The sequence below is a fragment of the Vitis vinifera genome, chromosome 7, assembly GCF_030704535.1.
Source record: "Vitis vinifera cultivar Pinot Noir 40024 chromosome 7, ASM3070453v1".
In the NCBI taxonomy this organism is placed as follows: Eukaryota; Viridiplantae; Streptophyta; class Magnoliopsida; order Vitales; family Vitaceae; genus Vitis; species Vitis vinifera.
Window position 1 is genome coordinate 29926637 of NC_081811.1, and position 21449 is coordinate 29948085.

The 21449-nt window shown below is 33.3% G+C and overlaps 1 protein-coding gene across 1 annotated transcript; it reads left to right on the forward strand.

Moving 5' to 3' along the window:
- Positions 1-871: 871 nt before the first annotated feature.
- LOC100242275 (uncharacterized protein At4g08330, chloroplastic) lies at positions 872-20918 on the forward strand. The gene is made up of 2 exons (XM_002272430.4): positions 872-1070; positions 20380-20918. The coding sequence occupies exons 1-2, from the start codon at positions 985-987 to the stop codon at positions 20756-20758; spliced, it is 465 nt and encodes a 154-aa protein (XP_002272466.1). The 5' UTR covers positions 872-984; the 3' UTR covers positions 20759-20918.
- Positions 20919-21449: the final 531 nt, after the last annotated feature.

Consider the following 21449-nt stretch of genomic DNA (forward strand, 5'->3'; position numbering starts at 1 on the left):
CCTAAATTAACAACAAGGAAAGTTTTTTTTTTTTTTTTTTAAATCAATACCATTTTAATTTGACCATATAAATTTTTCTTTAAGAGAAATTTATGTATAGTAGAAATTACTCACTAATGTTGCAATTTAGTTCTCAAATACTTTGAAGTAATATTAATTTTAAACTTTAAGACCTAAACCTTAAATCTTAAAATCCAAAACAAATAAATAAATTGTGTTTATTAAAACCTTATTTTAAAAAAATGGTTTTACCTAAAATAAGAAAATAAAAAAAAAATTAAAGAAGTGTGTAAAATCATTTTTCAAGAAAACAATTTTAAAAGTTCCATTTTTTAAATATTTTATAAAATACTATTTTTAAAACTAATATTATTTAAATGAAAAATTTTCAAGCATGTGTTATTAGTCCGAAAAAGGTGTTGTATTTGGAGATACCAAAACGACATCATCAATTAAGTTGTGTCACATAGATACCCTATATCATACCTTCATGTCAATTACAATTTATTGATTTCTCAAATCATCGTATTAGAATGACTTGTTTGACATTTACATATAGTTTATTAAAATTAATTTTTTTTAAAAGAGTTAAATTGAGATATAAATGAAAATAAAAGAATGATTTTATAATTTACCCTTAATAATTAAGAGTAAAAAGCATTTACTCTTTGTTAATTGAAAAGCTCCAAACCTTACCCATTTAATTCCCCTGTTGGATACCTAAAGCCCACCAAAAGCACTATACTTAATGAAGCCCAATCACATGACAATTTTAAAATTTAAAATTTAAATTTAAATTAATTAATTAATTCACTATGGAATGCTTCTACACCCTTTTTAACAGCGAAGAGGTAAAGACAATAAGTACACAATCATTGCCCTTCCTTGTGACCGTTGGGCATTTTTTTCCCGTTAATTACAAAACCAAATCAAGGAGCGCGGACGCGGACTTCATCACTCACTCGCTTCTTGAGTTCATCATCCATGGAGATGTTGGCCGGCGAGGACGACCGGAGCTCCGGCTTTCACCATCTTCACTTATCTTGCTCTCTTAGAGACGTCCACTACAGGTTTTTACTCCGTCTTCACCTTTTCCTGTTATGGGTTTTGCCCTTTTCTTTGATTTTTTTTTGGGAATGAATTATAATATTATTTGTAGAATGATTGTGGGCTTAGCTTACACATGAACCCACGTCTCAAAGAAGCAGTCATTCAGATAAGAATTCAAACATTTCTCAAGTTTTTGGAATATACGTGTTGGGAATTGCAGTGGGAAACCCATGATCAATTTTCACTTTTTCTTTTTTCCTGTTGGGCTCTTTTCAACTTCTATCCCTCTGATGTGGTGGGTATTTGGTGTTATCTAAGCTCCCGCATCATACAAGAAAGGTAGTGGCTTTAGGTGTTCCAATGAAGAGAGGAAGTCTGAGGATTGGGAATTTGGGAGGAGATTCATCCAAGTTGGAGGACTTCTAATTGAAGTCTGTAAGCTGTTTGAGTTGGTTTATGAGCACTTTTGCCCTTGATTTTTCTCTTAAATTGAATTTTCTTTACAGTTTATTCTGCGGCATTTGGTGCGAGCAATACCAAATTGAAGCTTTGTTTGAATAGACAGTGCAGATGAACTTGTCCATGTCCTATAAAACCTATAATTTGATGCTTCGTCCAGTCCTTTTAGCCTTTTGTTAGGGCATAAACTTCCCCTATTCTTTGATTTATGATTGTGATTCTAGGTCATAACCTTGTTACCATATTCCTATTCCAAGTACTGGGCAGACATACTAAGTTGGTATAGGGCCTTCTTCCTAGCCATGTTCCAAAATTGGTGAGCTCACATATAGTTCATTGTCTGAAAGTTATTAGTAGAGATCAAGGTTTCAAAATATGTCGATATTTCGATATTTCGAATATCAGGAGAAATCGACATGAAATTCCACATCGAAAGTTTGACCGTGCGAAAAATCGCTAATATATCAGTGGTATATCAGGATTATCAATTTAATCAGCGATGTTTTCACCAAGTCGCCTCCCACCATAGAAAATTGGGGGAAAATCGGAGAAATATTACCAAATATCGACGATTTTTTGAAAAAATCAACTAAAAATCGATCAGTTTCCTCTTCTCATCCTCCAAATTTGTGATCCAATGGCCAGATTGAAAAGTAAGGTGTCTAATGGCCAAAATTCCACTTGTGTTTTTTAAAAACTATCCAACGGTCATATTTGTGATCCAATGGTGGAAAATGAATCTTGACCTGATCCAATGACTAGTAAATGTTCCCAATGGCTAGATCAAGCTCTAATTACCGGATTTCAACCAAACTTCGATCCAACAGCTATAATTGATTTACAACAGTTATTCGACCATCCAACGGCTAGTTTGACAAAAAAATTGTATAAATAGTCAAAATTCATTCCATTCCATACACAAGTGAATTGAAAACTTCTTGATCTTGTATTGCTCCATTTTTATTTTTTCTTTTTTTTGTGATTTCTATCAAAAATTTCTACCTATGGAATTTTGGTGTTGAAGTTGTGGATTAACTCCAAATCAAGGCTAATTAAGGTATATCATCATAAAATTTATTTTCATATATATGCATAATTCAATTTTATTGCTAATTAGTAATAGTATATTATGAAGCATAGATATGATATAGTTTAATTGATATCACCTAATTAATATATTTTCAATCATTTTAAAGAAATTAAATATTATTATTAGTATTAAAATTAAATAAATATTAGTTCTATATTGAAGTTAATTATAGTGATTTTTATATTAAGCCTTTATTTAAGCCATTTGAGTTCTCTAAAAAATTCCAAGAAAATCCTTTTGTTAACCAAGATTTAATAGAAATGATAAGTCAAAAGGTAAAAGACAGTTTAATTGTCCTTAAAACACCTCAGTCATTTCATAGGAGAATTAATGTTGTTAATGAGGAAATTAGTTTTGAAGCAGACGTTGATGAACTAATCAAGATTTTTAAGGAATCTCAAGATCGAGTTTTAAGGATTTTCCATAACCAAGAAACCCCTAAGACTAGGAATTTTTATCCTAGGCCAATCTTTCCTGATATACAGTATGAGGAAAGAAACCAATACACTCAAGCCTCTTACACTAGTGGTGCCATTTATGAATGGAATATAGATAGTATGACCAAGTATAATATACTCACTAAGCTTCAAGAGATAACCATGGTTAGCACAATTTATAAGTTAAACAATAGACTGTCAAATCATGTTGTAGCTCAGACACTTGTTGCTGGGTTTAACGGTCAGCTAAAAGGATGGTGGAATAACTATCTCACACATGATGATAGGAATGCTATCCTAAAAGCCTATAGGATAAATGCAGACAATGAAGTTGTTAATGATGAAGATGGACGAGGATGCAGTGGCTACTCTAATCTTTTCAATATCAAAACACTTCATTGGAGATCCATAACAAAATTAGGGATAAAACTGCAAATCTCTTAACCAACCTTAAATGTCCCAAGCTTCATGACTTCAGGTGGTATAAGGACACGTTCCTAACCAAAGTCATGCTAAGATCAGACGTAACCAGTCTTTTTGGAAAGAAAAATTTATCTTAGGTTTAACTAGACTTTTCTCAAAAAATATTAGGATTAAGATAAGGGAACAATTCAATAGACAAATCCCTTATGATAACTTATGATAAGTTAACGTATAGAAAAATCATTAGCATAGTAACTGCAAAAGGAATAAGTCTATGTAATGGCTTTAAGCTTAAGCAACAGATGAAATTTGAACAAAAGTAAAATTGAGTGAGGAAGAGTGGAACAATTTTAAGTTAAAAATGTACTTTCATAAGAGAGAACTCTTAAGAATGATGTCCGACTATTGATCCAAGAAAATACTAGAGCCATGGCAGAAGATAAACAAGTTTTTATATCTTCGTATCTTCAAGACCTTCATCTACATGTTTCAGGTTTAAAATTAGTCAAAGGCTTTAAGCTTAAGCAACAGATGAAATTTGAACAAAAGTAAAATTGAGTGAGGAAGAGTGGAACAATTTTAAGTTAAAAATGTACTTTCATAAGAGAGAACTCTTAAGAATGATGTCCGACTATTGATCCAAGAAAAGACTAGAGCCATGGCAGAAGATAAACAAGTTTTTATATCTTCGTATCTTCAAGACCTTCATCTACATGTTCCAGGTTTAAAATTAGTCAAGGATTTTAAATTCGGTGATTCTAAGTTTTGTAGAATTGTTGAGGATCCTCTCCTTTACCAACAAAGTCTTAAGCAAATGTTCTACAAATGCAACATAAATTTCATGATCAGTCGTGTCTGTTTTAATTTTCAGATTTACAAACCAATCTGCCTTCCATACAACCATGAAGAATTGATCCTAACTCCAGAACTACTCTTAGATTATGGTTTAGTCCACCAAGTTGTTTGTTTAGACCCTAGTCAGGCTTTGTGCTTTGGTACCGTTGAGGATCCTCTCCTTTACCAACAAAGTCTTAAGCAAATGTTCTACAAATGCAACATAAATTTCATGATCAGTCGTGTCTGTTTTAATTTTCAGATTTACAAACCAATCTGCCTTCCATACAACCATGAAGAATTGACCCTAACTCCAGAACTACTCTTAGATTATGGTTTAGTCCATCAAGTTGTTTGTTTAGACTAGTCAGGCTTTGTGCTTTGGTATTCTAAAGTCATCATCAATAGCAAAGCTCCATAATGGATTTCTAATGGCAGTCTGTCACTCGCTCAACATATTATCTCTCTCCATTACCATAGCAGAAGCCCATTAAAAATCAAATTAAATTCTGGAGAGCCAGAATCATAAGCCGTGACTTTGAAGCTTTTCCCAAGGGTTCAGGTTATCTTATTGCAACAAATTTCTATCATTAGATTTACTATAGCAAGAGGATTGATCATCTCCTTATCAAGACCATCACCGAAGATGCAATATTGCTTGAAGAGCACCGAAAAGAATGTGAAGTTCACCCTTGATTTTCATCAAGTTAAGACTGTTTAAGCACACTATCAGCATTGGAATTCTCCACTGATAGCTTTAAGTCAATTCTGCACCGAAAGTATTTTGGTCTCCAAGCATGTGAAGTTACAATTAAGTCTCCAGTCAAAAGTAAGCAGAAAACACACAGTAATCCACCGAAAGCAAGATTATGTTGTCAAAGGTCAAAAGTGTTACAGTAAAAGTCATTTTTACTATTCACTATTCACAACAGAACTCAAAAAGTCAATAGTGACTCATCGATTGCTTGTACTGTTTAAGATTCTTATTTTACCTATTTAAAGAGGCTCGGTCCTTAGTTATAAGCATCTTATCTTATCTTATTTTATCCTTTAGTTCTCATTCTCTTATCTTCCATATTAAGCTCTCTATTTTCTCATATTTCTCTCTTAAGATGTAAGTTCTTCAAGCCAAAGCTTTCCTATCTCTTCCATTGTAAGATATCATCTCTCCATATATATGTATGTTTTTCAAGTTATGTAATTTTCAAGTTATGCAATATATAAGTTTTATGTTCCTTTTATTTAAATTTTTTTATTTTATATCTTTGTGTTTATTTTCGATTTCTATTTATTTGTTTTGAGTTTTTGTATAATTTATCATTTCATTACATATTACCTCGTCCTGGGTTTCTATGGTACTGAAATGATAAATTATGCAAAAACTCAAAACCAATAAAGAGAAATCGAAAATAAACACAAAGATATAAAATAAAGAAATTTAAATAAAAGGAACATAAAACTTATATGTTACATAAGCTTGAAAACATACATTATCTTACAAAATAAATAACTTACAATGGAAAGGTAAGGAAATGGAAGAAGTTAGGAAAGAGCTTTCAAGAAATCTTTGGCTTGAAGATCTTATATCTTGAGCGAGAAAAAAAAGAGAATGAAGAGTTTAATATGGAAGATAAGAGAATGAGAACTAAAGGATAAGATAAGATAAGATAAGATGCTTACAACTAAGGACCGAGTCTCCTTAAATAGGCAAAATAAGAATCTTAAACAATACGAGCAATCAATGAGTCACTGTTGACTTTTTGACTCCTGTCATGAATAGTAACCATCCATGATGTGAATAGTGAACAATAAAAATGACTTTTACTGTAGCACTTTTGACTTTTGGCGGCCAAATCTTGCTTTCAGTGGATTACTATGTGTTTTCTGCTTGCTTTTGACTAGAGACTTAACTGTAACTTCACATGCTTGAAGACCAAAATACTTTCGATGCAAAACTGACTTAAAGCTGTCGGTGAGAATTCTAAAGTTGATAGCATGCTCAAACGACTTTGTCTTAAATGAAAATCAAGGAAGAAAATAATCCCTTCGATATTCATCAAGCAACTTAGTATCCTCTGTGATGGACTTAATCAAGAGAGGATCAATCATCTTGTTGCAGAAAATCTAATGAAAAGAGTCTGTTGCAATAAGATGACCCATACCCTTAGGAAAAGCCTCAACGCCTTAGCTGATAATTCTAGCTCTCCAAAACTTGATTTGTTTCTTAATGGGTTCGGCACAAAGATCATTATATTCAAGATTACAAGATAGAAGGGTCAGCCTTCTATTATGGAAATGTAAAGAAATAATATGTTGAGTAGGTAATAAACTATCATTAGAAATCCATTTTGGAGCTTTGCTTATGATAATGGCTTCGGCAAACTTTTTATTCATCTTAAATCATTGTAACAAACCCAAAGCCAGCTTTCTTCCTATACTCAACGTCTGATTGGGATCTTAACAAACAATCTGATGGACCAATCCATAATCCAAGAGTAACTCTGGAGTTAAGATCAAGTTTTCCTGGTTGTATGGAAAGCAAATTGGTTTATAAAATTGCAAATTCAAACAGACGCAATTGATCGTGAAATTTTTGTTGCATATGCAGAACGGTTTCTTAAGACCATGTTGGTAAAGGAAAGAATCCTCAACAATTCTACAAAACTTAGAATCATCGAATTCAATATCCTTGACTAATTTTAAACCTAGAACATGTAGACTAGGGATAGCTGAGACATGCAAATGAAGGTCTTGAAGATATGAAAAGATAAAATTGTCGAACATCATTTTAAAGAGAATATAACATTTCTCTCTTATGAAAGTACATTCTTAACTTAAAACTGTTCCACTCTTCCTCATTCAATTTTACTTCACCTACCAATGGGGCGAACTGCCTATTCTCACATTTTTCCAATGGGAGAAAAGAGATTTGATGCTTAAGAACAACGAGTTGGACCTTGAGAAAGTCAACCATTTCTAGTTTACTTTCCAAAGTCTTACAACTTTCCTACAAATCACAAAGACTCTTGAGATACCAAGGTTCTTTGTAAAAAGGGTTAGTGTCATTAATCAACTTGAGCTTGCTCCACAGAAGGTAAAGAACTTGAGCTTGCTCCTTTATCCCTACTAAGGGATGAGGGACACCTAAGGACTTCTAAAGGTGGTAAATTTGGGGACATGCTGCAAGAACTTGCAACATCAAAGGGTTCATGGTATAACGACATGAATTTTTGTGAAATGACTGAAAGGGTTTTCTCAGATTCTTGGAATTTCTTAATGGGCTTAAAAGATTGTTTCCTTTTGGGGGGTCATGATCCCGTGAATCTTGAAAAAATTCACGAGTTAGGAAATCAAAGATTGAGTTATTTTTTCTTTTAATATACTTAATTTGAAAATCAAAATTACTTAAAATAGATTGCCATCTTGCAAAAATATGCTTAGAAGCTATATTTTTAACATTTTTTTGCAATACTGATTTTGTTGATTTGCTATCAAACTATTAATAAAAACTCTTGATTGAAAAGATCATCTTGAAATTTTGAAATATATAAAACAATGCTTAAAATCTCTTTTTGGATGGTATTGTAGTTGAGTTGGACATTATTCCATGTTCTTGAGGTAAAACTAACCAACCTTTCATGGTTACCATCCATCTGCTTAAAGATCCCACCATAACCTATATTTGAAACATTAGTCTCAACAATCTTAAAAACTTCAAGGTCAGCTAAGGCTAGACATGGTAGAGTCTTGATAGAGACTTAACAATCTATATATATATATGTATATATGGTACTTTGGTCAGTTTTACTATTCACATGTGCTACAGTAAAACTGTCTTAAGACCAAGTCAGTTTATAATATACATAATTGGCTCTTCTAAACGTAATGCCCTTTGGTCTTAAGAATGCACCTTCAGAATTCCAGAATATAATGAATGAAATCTTTAATCAGTTTTCTGATTTCATCATTATCTACATTGATGATGTTTTGGTGTACTCTATTTTTTGTAGAGTGGAAGCATCTCAATAAGTTTGTTAAGACTATTAAGAATAATGGTCTAAGCTTGTCAGCCACCAAGATTAACCTGTTTTAGACTAAGATAATATTCCTAGGTCTTTATATTTACCAATGAACTATTAACCCAATTAAGAGATCAATCCAGTTTGTTGATAAGTTTCCTGATGAGATTAAGGATAAGAGACAATTGCAACGTTTCTTAAGAAGCCTTAATTACGTGTCAGATTTTATTAAGTATCTAAGCCAACTTTGTGCCCCTTTAAGACAAAGACTTAAGAAGAATCTAGTACCTTAAAATGAGGAACACACCAAGATTGTTAAGACTGTTAAGTCTAGAGTCAAGACCCTACCATGTTTAGCCTTAGCTAATCCAGAAGCCTTTAAGATTGTTGAGATTGACGCCTCAGACATAGGCTATGGTGGGATTCTTAAGCAAATATATGGTGACTAAGAAATGTTGGTTAGGTTAGGTATACTTCAGGAACTTGGAATAGTGCCCAACTCAACTACAACACCATTAAAAAAGATATTTTAAGCATTGTTTTATGCATTTCAAAATTTCAAGATGATCTTTTGAACCAAGAGTTTTTATTAAGAGTTGATTGCAAATCTACAAAATCGGTTTTACAAAATGATGTTAAGAATATAACTTCTAAGACTATTTTTGCTAGATGGCAAGCCCTACCATGTTTAGCCTTAGCTAATCCAGAAGCCTTTAAGATTGTTGAGATTGACGCCTCAGACATAGGCTATGGTGGGATTCTTAAGCAAATATATGGTGACTAAGAAATGTTGGTTAGGTTAGGTATACTTCAGGAACTTGGAATAGTGCCCAACTCAACTACAACACCATTAAAAAAGATATTTTAAGCATTGTTTTATGCATTTCAAAATTTCAAGATGATCTTTTGAACCAAGAGTTTTTATTAAGAGTTGATTGCAAATCTACAAAATCGGTTTTACAAAATGATGTTAAGAATATAACTTCTAAGACTATTTTTGCTAGATGGCAAGCCCTACCATGTTTAGCCTTAGCTAATCCAGAAGCCTTTAAGATTGTTGAGATTGACGCCTCAGACATAGGCTATGGTGGGATTCTTAAGCAAATATATGGTGACTAAGAAATGTTGGTTAGGTTAGGTATACTTCAGGAACTTGGAATAGTGCCCAACTCAACTACAACACCATTAAAAAAGATATTTTAAGCATTGTTTTATGCATTTCAAAATTTCAAGATGATCTTTTGAACCAAGAGTTTTTATTAAGAGTTGATTGCAAATCTACAAAATCGGTTTTACAAAATGATGTTAAGAATATAACTTCTAAGACTATTTTTGCTAGATGGCAAGCTATTTTAAGTAATTTTGATTTTCAAATTGAGAATATTAAAGGAGAAAATAACCCAATCCCTGATTTCTTAACTCGTGAATTTTTGCAAGATTCACAAGATCATGGCCCCCAAAAAAGAAAAACAACCTCTTAAGCTCATTAAGAAATCTCCAAACTCTAAGAAATCCCATTCAACTCTTTCTAAAAAATTCATGCCGCTATACTATTAACATTTTGAAGTTATGGGTTCCTGGAGCTTCTTCAAAGATCTTATTCCTTCATAAACCCCTAAGCATTCCTCGCCCCCTATCAGGGATAAAGCAAGTTTGAGTTCTCTACCTTCTGTGGAGGATTCTTTTCCTACACATTCATCCTCTAATGATACTAACCCCTTATCTGTTTATCTCAAAAGTCTTTGTGATTTACAGGAAAGGTGCAAAACTTTGTAAAGGAAACTAGAAATGGTTGACTTTCTCAAAGGTCAACAGGATATGCTTAAGGTTCAAGCCCCATTTTTCCCACTGGAAAATGGTGAGAATAAGCAATCCATCTCACTGGTGGATGAAGTAAAATGGAGTGAGGATGAGTGGAACAACTTTAAATTAAGAATGTACTTTTATAAGAAAGAAATGTTGTATTCTCTTAAGCAAGATATTCGTTTCTTAATCTTTGAAAAGGCCAAGGCCTTCGCAGAAGAAAAACAAGTTTTTTTTTTTATAGGAAAAAACAAGTTTTTATTTCTGCATATCTCCAAGATTTTCACATTTATCTCTTAGCTATTCTTGGTCTTCGGGTCCCAAGTTTAAAATTGGTTAAGGATATGGAATGCCATGATCCTAAGTTTTGTAGAATTGTTGAAGATCCTCTTCTTTACCAGCAAATCAATAAGCAACTATTCTGCAAGTGCAATAGGAATTTTACAATCAGTCGGGTTTGCCTTGACTTGTAGTATTATAAGCCAATCAGCCTCTCATTTAAGAATGAGGAATTAATCATATCTCCATAATTACTTCTGGATTATGGTTTAGTTCATCAAATTGTTTGCTCAGATCCGAATCAAGCAAATAATTTTGGAAAAAAGGTAGTTTTGGGGCTAATACAAGGTTTTAAGATGAGCAAGAAGTTTGTTAATACCATCATCAACAGCAAAGCTCCAGAATGGGTCTCTGATGGTTGTCTTTTGCTTACACAATACAATATTTCTCTTCATTACCAAAATAGAAGGCCAACTTTATTTTCCTGCCCTCTTAAACACTCTGATATTTTTGCTGAGCCATTTATTAATCAGATCAGACACTGGAAATCTAGGATTATCGGCAAAGACTTTGAAGCCTATCTGAAGAACATGAGTTATCTCATTGATGCAGATCTCTTTCGTTAAATTTTCTGCAGCAAGAGAATTGATCACTTACCAAATAAGTCTGCAACTGAAGATGTTAAGTTAGTTGAAGAGCATCGTAGAAATTATATTCTTCCTTAAGCACACTCCACTCAAGCCTTCTCATGACTCCACCGATAAAAAGATTCTCTACCGATAAAGATTAAGCCGTTTCAGCACCGAAAGTATTTTTGTCTCCAGCATGTGATTCCACAATTCAAAAGCAGACTGTCAACCATCGATATTCCGCCAAAAGCAAGATTCGTTTGTTGAAAAGTCAAGAGTGCTATAGTAAAAGTCAGTTTTACTGTTCACTCCCTATATACTATACTCGTGAGTGAATAGTGAATAGTAAAACCGACTTTTATTGTAGCACTTTTGATTTTTCAACGAACGAATCTTGCTTTCGGCGGAATATCGATGGTTGACAGTCTGCTTTTGAATTGTGGAATCACATGCTGGAGACAAAAATACTTCCAGTGTTGAAACAACTTAAACTTTTTTTATGGAGAATCTTCTTGTCGGTGGAATCATGAGAAGGCTTGAGTGGAGTGTGCTTAAGGAAGAATATAATCTCTACAATACTCTTCAAGTAACTTAACATCTTCAGTTTCAGACTTGGTTTGTAAAGGATCAATTCTCTAGCTACAGAAAATTTGATGAAAGAGGTCTGCAACAATGAGATAACCCATGTTCTTTAGATAGGCTTCAAAGTTTCTGTTGATAATCCTAGCTTTCTAGTGTCTAATCTGACTAATAAGTGGCTCAACACAAATATCAGGGTGTTCAAGAGGGCATGATAATAAAGTTGACCTTCTGTTTTGGTAGTGAAGAGAAATATTGTGTTGTGCAAACAGAAGACAACCATCAGAGACCCATTTTGGAGCTTTGCTGATGATGATGGTATCAACAAACTTCTTGTTCATCTTAAAACCTTGTATTAGCCCCAAAACTACCTTTCTTCCAAAATTATTTGCTTGATTCGGATCTGAGCAAACAATTTGATGAACTAAACCATAATCCAAAAGTAATTCTGGAGATAAGATTAATTCCTCATTCTTAAAAGAGATGTTGATTGGCTTATAATACTGCAAGTCAAGGCAAACCCGACTGATTGTAAAATTCATATTGTACTTGCAAAATAGTTGCTTATTGCCTTGCTGGTAAAAAAGATGATCTTCAACAATTCTACAAAACTTAGAATCATGGAATTCCATATCCTTAACCAATTTTAAACATGGGACCCGAAGACTAGGAATAGCTAAGAAATAAATGTGAAGATATGATTAAAATCTAACACATAATTAAGGCTTCCTAAGAAACGTTGCAATTGTATTTTATCCTTAATCTCACCAGGAAACTTATCAGCAAACTGAATTTATCTCTGAATTGGGGCAATAGTTCTTTGGTAAATATGATGACCTAAAATCTTATCTTAGTCTGAAACAGGTTAATCTTGGTGGCTAACAAGCTTAGACCATTACTCTTAACAGTCTGAACAAACTTATTGAGATGCTTCCAATGTACCTTTACAGAAATAGAGTACACCAAAACATCATCAATGTAGACAATGATGAAATCAGAAAACTGGTTAAATATTTCCTTCATTATGTTATGGAATTCTGAAGGTGCATTCTTAAGACCAAAGGGCGTTATGTTTCATTCATAATGTCCAAAGGGAACCACAAAGGTAGTCTTATACCTATTTTTTTCTATAATCTGGATCTACCAAAATCCTGATTTCAAATCGAACTTAGAAAAAACTTTAGACTTAACTAACATTTGAAGGAGGTCTTTCTTATTTGGAATAGGATACCTGGTCCATCTTAATGCATCATTAAGAGGCTTGTAGTTGATGACTAGTCTAGGTGTTCATTTTTCTAATTCAGTTTGTTTCTGAACATAAAAAGTTGAGCAACTCCAAGGGGACTTAGACTTCCTTATCAACTTATTGTCAAGAAGATCTTGGATCTTCTTTTCACAATAGCTTAGTAATTTCTTATTCTTAAATTTTTTTATCGCATCTTGAGTTTTCTTAACTTTTAATTGTTCTTCAATTCTTACAAGATTAATCTCCTGTTTTAAGATATTAACTTGGTTTTCCTTAGCTTGAATCACGTGATCCCTTAAAGTGTTTATACTCCTCTCATCAGGTGGGTTGGAAAATTCAAATAAGATTTCCTTATCTAAGAGCGTTGTCCTTAGACCTTGATCATCAACCTTAACAGGATAGATAGAGTTTAAAAAGGGGATTCTAAGGAGAGCTTTTTCTTTTAAATCTCTAACTAGAATGAAGGTTTACTTAATGCAAATGCCCTAGTTACAGACGTAAGCATTTGACAACTTGTACTTAATGGCAAGTCTTTTACTATTGGCTCCTATAAGAGTTTGTCTAGTTTTCTCATAAAACTGGGTTGGTACTAAACCTTCTTGTAAACAATTCAAAGTTGCTCCTGAATCAATCAAAGTAACGATATTAAGAACAAATTTATCCTTGATTACTATAGTAAGGGAGACTTCCCACCTCTAGAAAATAACCCTACTGACAGTATTCAAGTATGCATCTACCACTTCATCATTTGCTTGTGAAGATTTTGGAACCTCTTCAAGGTTTTCCTGGTTATCTTCAAGATTTCCCTGATTAACAACAATCCTATTGATTTGTTCTTGGAGGTCAATAAAACCTAAGCTTGTGAATTGTCTTAAATCCTTAATTTCCTTCTTATACTGTCTTACTTCTTCTTGAAGATCCTTAATGGTTAAGTCTTTGGGAGACTTCTAATTAAATCTTGTTAAGATTTCATTTAGATTATAAGGATTTACCGTCTTCTTAACTTCTTGCTTACCAACAGATTTCTTAAAGACTTCATAAAGCTCTTGCTTAACCTTTTCATCTTCAACTTTTCTTAAAACATCTAGAACAAGTTCTTGATCCTGGCTTATGACATTTATAGTCTTAGGTTGGCAATCATAATTACCCTTAATGCATTCATCTTGATCACTAGAAGTTTGGCTTGAAATCTCATCACCACTATCTAGTTTATTAATATCATCTTCATTATTTGAATTAGTCCTTAATTCAGATTCTGAGGAGTTTAACATTACTTCATAAAACATCTCTTTTAAGTCTTCTAAGACATTTAAGTTATTAATTTTCTGTCTAACTTTACAATCCTTCTTATAGTGGCCTACCTTACCACACTTAAAACAAACTAGCTTAGATTGTGAAGGGGTTTCTAACTTTTTCTGGGCTTCCTTGTTCATCCGTCTTTGGACGTGCCTTGATCTCTTGGTTTTATTCATCCTATACTTCCCATGAGTACCTTTCTTACTGTGATAAAACTTTTCCTTACTAGGCTTTCTTCCTATTTGTTTTTGCTTACGTTACTTAGAAGGAGGCTTAGTTTCCTTCTGGCTAAATCCAGATTGGCTACAGAATGAACCAAACTCATTCTTGTAGATTTTTTGTTCATTTTTCGTCTGTTGCGTAAGCTTAAAGTCATTACACAATTTAATTCCTTCTACTATGACAATGCTTATGATTTCTCCATAAGTTAGCTTGTCATAAGGGATTTGACCATTATATTGTTCCCTTATCTTAATCCTAATTCTCTTAGAGAAAAGTCAAGGTAGTCTTGAGATGAATTTTTCTTTCCAGAAAGACTGATTACAGTCTGATCTTAGCATGACTTTGGTTAAGAAAACCTCCTTATACCATCTAAAATCTGGGACACTTAAGGTTGGTTAAGAGATCTGCAGTCTTGTCCTTAATCTTTGCAAGATCTCTAATGAAGTGCTTTGATATTGAAAATCCTTTTTTGTCCTTAACCACTTCATTTTCTTCATTAATCCTATAGGCTTTTAGGATACCATTTCTATCCTTCAATGTGAGATAGTTATCCCACCATCCTTTTAGCTGACCTGTAAACCCAACAACAATTGTCTGAGCTACAACATGATCTGATAGTCTATTGTTTAACTTATAGGCTATACAAACCATGGTCATTTCTTGAAGCTTAGTGAGTATATTATACTCAGTCATGCCATCTATGTTCCATTCATAGATAGTACCACTAGTGTAGGAAGCTTGAGTATACTGGTTTCTTTCCTCATACTGCATATCAGGAAAGGTTGGTCTAAGGTAGAAATTCCTAGTCCTAGGGGCTTCTTGGTTATGGATAATTCTTAAAAGTCTCTAGTCTGGGGGTTCTTCAAAGATTTTGATTAGTTCATCAGCCTTTGCTTCAAAACTAATATCCTCCTTAATAACATTGATTCTTTTGTGAGATGGCTGAGGTGTCTCAGGGACAATTAGGCTAACCTTAACTTTTTGGCTAGTTCTATCTATCAATGCTTGATCAATATGAGGATTTTCCTAGAATTTTTTAGAGAATTCAAAGGGCTTAAATAAAGAAAGCTTGAAGGCTTGAGAGCTTACATGATGAGAGAGAAAGAAGAGAGAAGGAGGAGCATATGGAATGGAAAATTACATTCTGCTTACAAATGAGGACCGAGACCCCTTAAATAGGCAAAAAGGAATCTTAAATAGTAATAATGAATAGTAGACCCGTGCTTGAATAGTAAAGAGAATAGTAAAAGGAGTTGTAGCACTTTTGACAATTTGACCCGGAATCTTGCTTTCGGCTGAAAAGAAGGCTTACTGGTCACCCGGAATCTTGCTTTCGGTTGAAAGGACGGCTTACTGGGCTGAAAATTAGTGGTTGATCAATTTATCAGGGAGGAATATATTCTGAGCGATGATCCATTAGGAGCTGAGTATCTTGAATAGTGGATTTGAACGATAAAGGGTCAATCTTTTTACTGCAAAATATCTGATGTAGGGAATCCGCAGCAATGATCTCCCCATGTTTTTAGGGTAGGCTTCAAAGTCTCTGCTGATAACTCTGGCTCTCCAATGCTTGATTTGCTTAATAATTGGCTCTGCGCAAATATCGGTTTGTACTAAGGGACTGGACAGAAGTGTAGGTCTTCTATTCTGATAATCATAATGTTGGGCTGGAAGAATGTTGCCTTTAGAAATCCATTCAGGAGCTTTGCTAATAAAAATAGCGTCAACAAACTTCTTGTTTAACTTAAAACCTTGGGTTAAGCTTAGGTTAACCTTTCTGCCAAAATTGCTAGCTTGACTTGGATCAGAACAGATAAGTTGGTAGACCAACCCATAATCAAGAAGCATTTCAGGAGTTAAGATTAAAACGTCTCCTTTGAAAGCAAGGTTAATTGGCTGGTAATACTACAGATCAATGCAATGCAAAATTGCTTGTTGTCATGTTGATGAAGAAGCGGTTCACTACAATTTCTGCAAATTTTTTAACCATCAAATTCCATTTCCTTAGTTAAATTTAATCCTGGAACACTGAGACCAGGAATGGCTAAGAGATAAATGTGCAGATCCTGAAGATAGGCCGAAATAAAAACTTGCTTTTCTTCTGCACTGGTCTTGGCTTTTTCACAAATTAGCTGATAAATATCATCTTGCTTAAGAGTGTACAAGATCTGATTCCTATGGTGAAACATTCTAAAGAGAATGCACTCCCTCTCATCCTTACTTAATTTCTCATTCACCAGTGGGGTGAATGGTTTTTTCTCACCATTTTCCAGTGGGGAAAAAGGGGCTTGGCTTATATCTTCTTTAGGAAAATTAGCTATTTCTAGCCTTTTTTCAAGGGTCTTGCACCTAGCCTGCAAATCACAAATACTCTTATGAACAGATAAGGGGTTAGTATCAAAAGTAGAGGAGTTTATGGGGATGGACTCTTCTACAAAAGGTAGAGAACCCGAAATATTTCCTTCTTCCACAACAGGGGAGGAAGGATGCTTAAGAACTGGAGGAATAGGATCAGAAGAAGATCCTTGAGATCCCGATGCATAATCATAATACAAAGGTTTGAATTTTTCTGATAAGACTGAATGAGGTTTCATGTAAGATGATGATTTCTTAAAGGATTGCTTTTCTTTTTTGGGAGCCATGATCTTGTGAATCCTGCAAAAATTCACGAGTCAGGAAATCAGGGATTGAGTTATTTTCTCCTTTAATGTATTCAATTTGAAAATCAAAATTGCTTAAAATAGCTTGCCATCTAGCAAAAATATGCTTAAAAGCTATATTTTTAACATCTTTTTGCAAAACTGATTTTGCTGATAAACAATCAACCCTTAATAAGAATTCTTGATTTAAAAGATCATCTTGAAATTTTGAAATGCATAAAACAATGCTTAAAATTTCCTTTTTAATGGTACTATAGTTGAGTTGGGCATTATTCCAAGTTCCTGAAGTATACCTAACCAACTTCTCTTGAGTGTCAATTTTCTGTTTAAGAATACCACCATAACCGTTATCTGAGGCATCAGTCTCTACAATTTTAAAGGTTGTAGGGTCTGATAGGGCAAGACACGGTAAGGTCTTAACTCTAGATTTGACAATCTTGACAATCTTGGTATGATCCTCATTCCAAGGAACTGGATTTTTCTTAAGTCTTTGTCTTAAAGGGGCACACAACTGGCTTAAATCTTGTATGAAATTTGTCACATAATTAAGGCTTCCTAGGAAACGTTGCAACTGTTTCTTATCTTTGATTTCATCAGGAAACTTATCAGCAAATTCTAAAGATCTTTGAATGGGGGTAATAGATCCTTGGTGAATATGATGACCAAGGAATCTTATCCTAGTTTGGAAAAGGTTAATCTTAGTAGCTGATAGGCTTAATCCGTTGCTTTTAACAGTTTCAATAAACTTATTGAGATGCTTCCAATGCTGTTCAACAGAACTAGAATATACTAAAACATCATCAATATAGACTATGATGAAATCAGAAAATTGGTTAAAGATTTCATTCATCATATTCTGGAATTCTGAAAGAGCATTCTTAAGGCCAAAAGGCATAACATTCCATTCATAGTGTCCAAATGGGACAACAAAGGCAGTTTTATACCTATCTTTTTTTGCCACTTGGATTTGCCAAAAACCTGACTTCATGTCAAACTTAGAAAAAATCCTGGAATTAACTAGCCTATATATATATATATATATATATATATATATATATGATATTGAATAGAAAAACACTAAAATTTAATTTCAATATGAAACTAATTTACAATTATTAAAATTAAACATCTAAGTTATTTACTAATTAATTATAATCAAATTATACGTATATATGATATTGAATAGACAAACACTTAACTTTAATTTCAATATGAAACTAATTTACAATTATTAAAGTTAAACATCTAAGTTAATTTATTATTATTCTTAAACTTTACAAGTAACATTAGTAATTAAAATTTGAAATTGAAATTAAATTTGAATTATGCATATATATGATATATTATAGACAAATCCCTATAAGTAACTTCAATATGAAAATAATATTTATTTAATTTTAATATTAATGTCATATTAAAATTAATAAAATTTAATTTTTTTTTAAATTATTGAAAACATATTAATTAGGGAATATCAATTATAATATCTATGCATTTATAAAAATAAATTTTATGATAGCATACCTTAACTTGCCTTGATTTGGAGTTAATCCTCAACTTCAATACCAAATTCCCAAATTAAATTTTTTTTAGAGAAATCACAAAAAAAGGTCAATACAAGATCAAAAAGCTTTCAATTCACTTGTGTATGAAATGGAATGAATTTTGGCTATTTATAGAAATTTTTTTTGCCAAACTAGCCGTTAGATAGTCAAATAACCATTGTAAATTAATGTTAGTTGTTAGATCGAAATGTGGTTAAAATCTAGCCATTAGATCTTAATTTAGTCGTTGGAAACTTTCAGAAGTGTTGGATCAAGTCAAGATTCACTTTCCACTCTTGGATCACAAATCTGATTGTTGGATAGCTTTCCGAAAACACAAGTGGAATTCTAGCCATTGGATCACCTTACTTTTTTATCTAGCTGTTAGTTCACAAATCTAGAGGATGAGTTCTGCCAATCGATTTTTCGCTGATATTTACAAAAAAAATCACCAATATTTCATAAATATTTCTATGATTTTTTTCTCAATTTTCTATGGTAGGAGGCGACATGAAGGAAACATCGCCAATTAAATTGGCAATCCCGATATATCGGCGATTTTCCCCGATTTTTCATACAATCAAGCTTTCAATGTGGAATTTCATGTCAACCTCTCCCGATATTAGAAATATTGCCGATATGTCGATGATATTTTCCAAAATTTTATACCTTGAGAAAGACAAAGGAAGCATCCTTTATTGTGTCAGTGAGCTCCCTTTGCTTGGACCTTATAGGAAATGTTCCAATCCATTATCCTCTTAATCTTGGAGGAGTGAAGGGATTGGATCCTTTCATTAGTGTCTGACTTGTTGCACATCCATACTTTGTGGACGATCAAGAACTCTTGCATTTAGAAAAGGAAGACATCTAAGGCTTTGGGGCCACTCTTCCTTACCATACATGGTGATTGATGCATTTTAAAATCATGAGGACCAATAGGCTCAAAGTAGAATGCTAACATCAACGCATGGTTATCAAGTCTTTACGGTATGCGTGGAAATTGCTAATTGATTTACATGTCAAAATAGAACACTAACAAACACATTGTTTTAACCATGCTTGAATTATTCAATCTATCATGTCATATGGGCACACTTGTGGGGTTTTGTTGTGGTTGCAATTACCATATGCAAATGCATTGTCAAAAAAGTGAGGCAACTCATTCAAGGCAAAACTTTGAATATTGGATAAGAAATCTGGATTCTTTCATCCCAATATTGATATCTATCGAATTATATGTCTTAATATTGGTAGATACTTGAAACCGTGAATGGAGGCGGTCCTTCCTGCTAACGTTTATATAAATTTTTATAACTTTTCTTTTAATATTTGAGTGTTGTCCTTGGAGTTCTGATTTTAGCATTGGCAATGCAGTTATGTGATAAATAGGCATTATGGAAGCTTTGTTGTGTTTGAATTGTGGGGCAATGCTGGACTTACTGTATCATTCATCTGAATATTTTTCTAATTTTTTGGGAGAATTAGTTGTTGGGATGCTTGTTTGCTTCACTACTTTGTAACTGATGGTGGACACATTTTATGGTTATATAAGACCTAATCATAATAGGACCGATCTTGGTTCTGCCTAAGTGCTTTTTTCATCCTGTTGTTACATGCATGAAGGCAATTGAATATGAGATGGTGGCTTTGATCTTGTGATTTTTGGGACATGGGCAAAAGCACTTTGACTCATAAATGGATGTATGCCAGTACTATACATTCTGCCATTGATTATAATGCATGCAATTGGTAGAGGGTGGTAGGTGTATTATTACTGATGAAAAATGAGATTGCCTGTTGATGTTGCAGCTGTGGCTCTTGTGGATACCAGTTAAACCTGAATTCTTGCAATCGCACCTCTGTTTTGGGTTCTAAGTATGAGAAATCCATAAAGAAAGGGATCATCTCATTCTTCTCCATTGATGAGACCAGATTTACTCAAACTAATGAGCTTCGATGCTTACCCTACTTCAACTCTAGGTGCTCATGGGGTTTGTTTAGAAGAAGAAGCAAGCTTCTCTGCAAAAAATGTGGAAACCACATTGGTAATGCTTACAAAACAAACAACAGATCGGGCAAATTGGATTCGTCTGCGTGGGATGGGATCTCTGACAGTAGTAGAATATATGACATCAAGATATGTGCCTTACAGCCTTCATCCTCCCTGGAATCTGATGCCTTCGTCTGATGCATGTGGCTTGGTTTACTTTTAATCACTGTGTCATGGTTGATTGGTTTCAAATAGTTTCTCCCACCCTCTTTTATGTTTTTTCCTCTTGGATTATGGACATATTATGAGTTTGATTTTTTTCATATGATGAATCCATATTCAAGCTTGGTTCTGCACATTCTGTAACTCTTTTTTCTTCATGGAAAACACTCGGTTATGTTTGGTTCTCAAAAATTTGATGGGAGAGAAAGAAAATGAAGAGGAAAAGTAGAAAGAAAAAAAAAATAAATAAAATAAATTATAGGAAAAGATAGAATAGCTAACTAGCTAAAGAAGACCTATTGAGGTTTTTCTCACTTTATAGGCGATTTGTTCTCTTCAATTTGAAGCATTGGATTGCTTTTAAAAGCTTCCTAGTAGAGGTTGAGAATAAAAAATAAGGGAGAAAGGAAAGAACTAGAAAATTCTTTCAATTGATTGTGGTTGTGGGCAACCAGTAGGCTACCATGATCAGCAGATGTTGAAAGGATGTTCTTCAAGTAGGTTCATACCAACTTAATTTGCATTTGGAGGGTATACCTAGAATGAGGTTTCTACCTTTTCATTTTGATGGTGTTAACTTGAATTCTATTGAAGTAAGGCTTTGTACGAACAAGGATTTCTATCAAATAGTTTTTCTATCTTGGATTTAGATTCTTCTTCTCATTTT

Bases quoted from the DNA above. Each gene is read 5' to 3' on its own strand.
- LOC100242275 (XM_002272430.4), top strand. From the start codon at position 985: ATGGAGATGTTGGCCGGCGAGGACGACCGGAGCTCCGGCTTTCACCAT. The intron at 1,071-20,379 runs GTTTTTACTCCG...TTGATGTTGCAG, and splicing joins CTTAGAGACGTCCACTACAG to CTGTGGCTCTTGTGGATACC.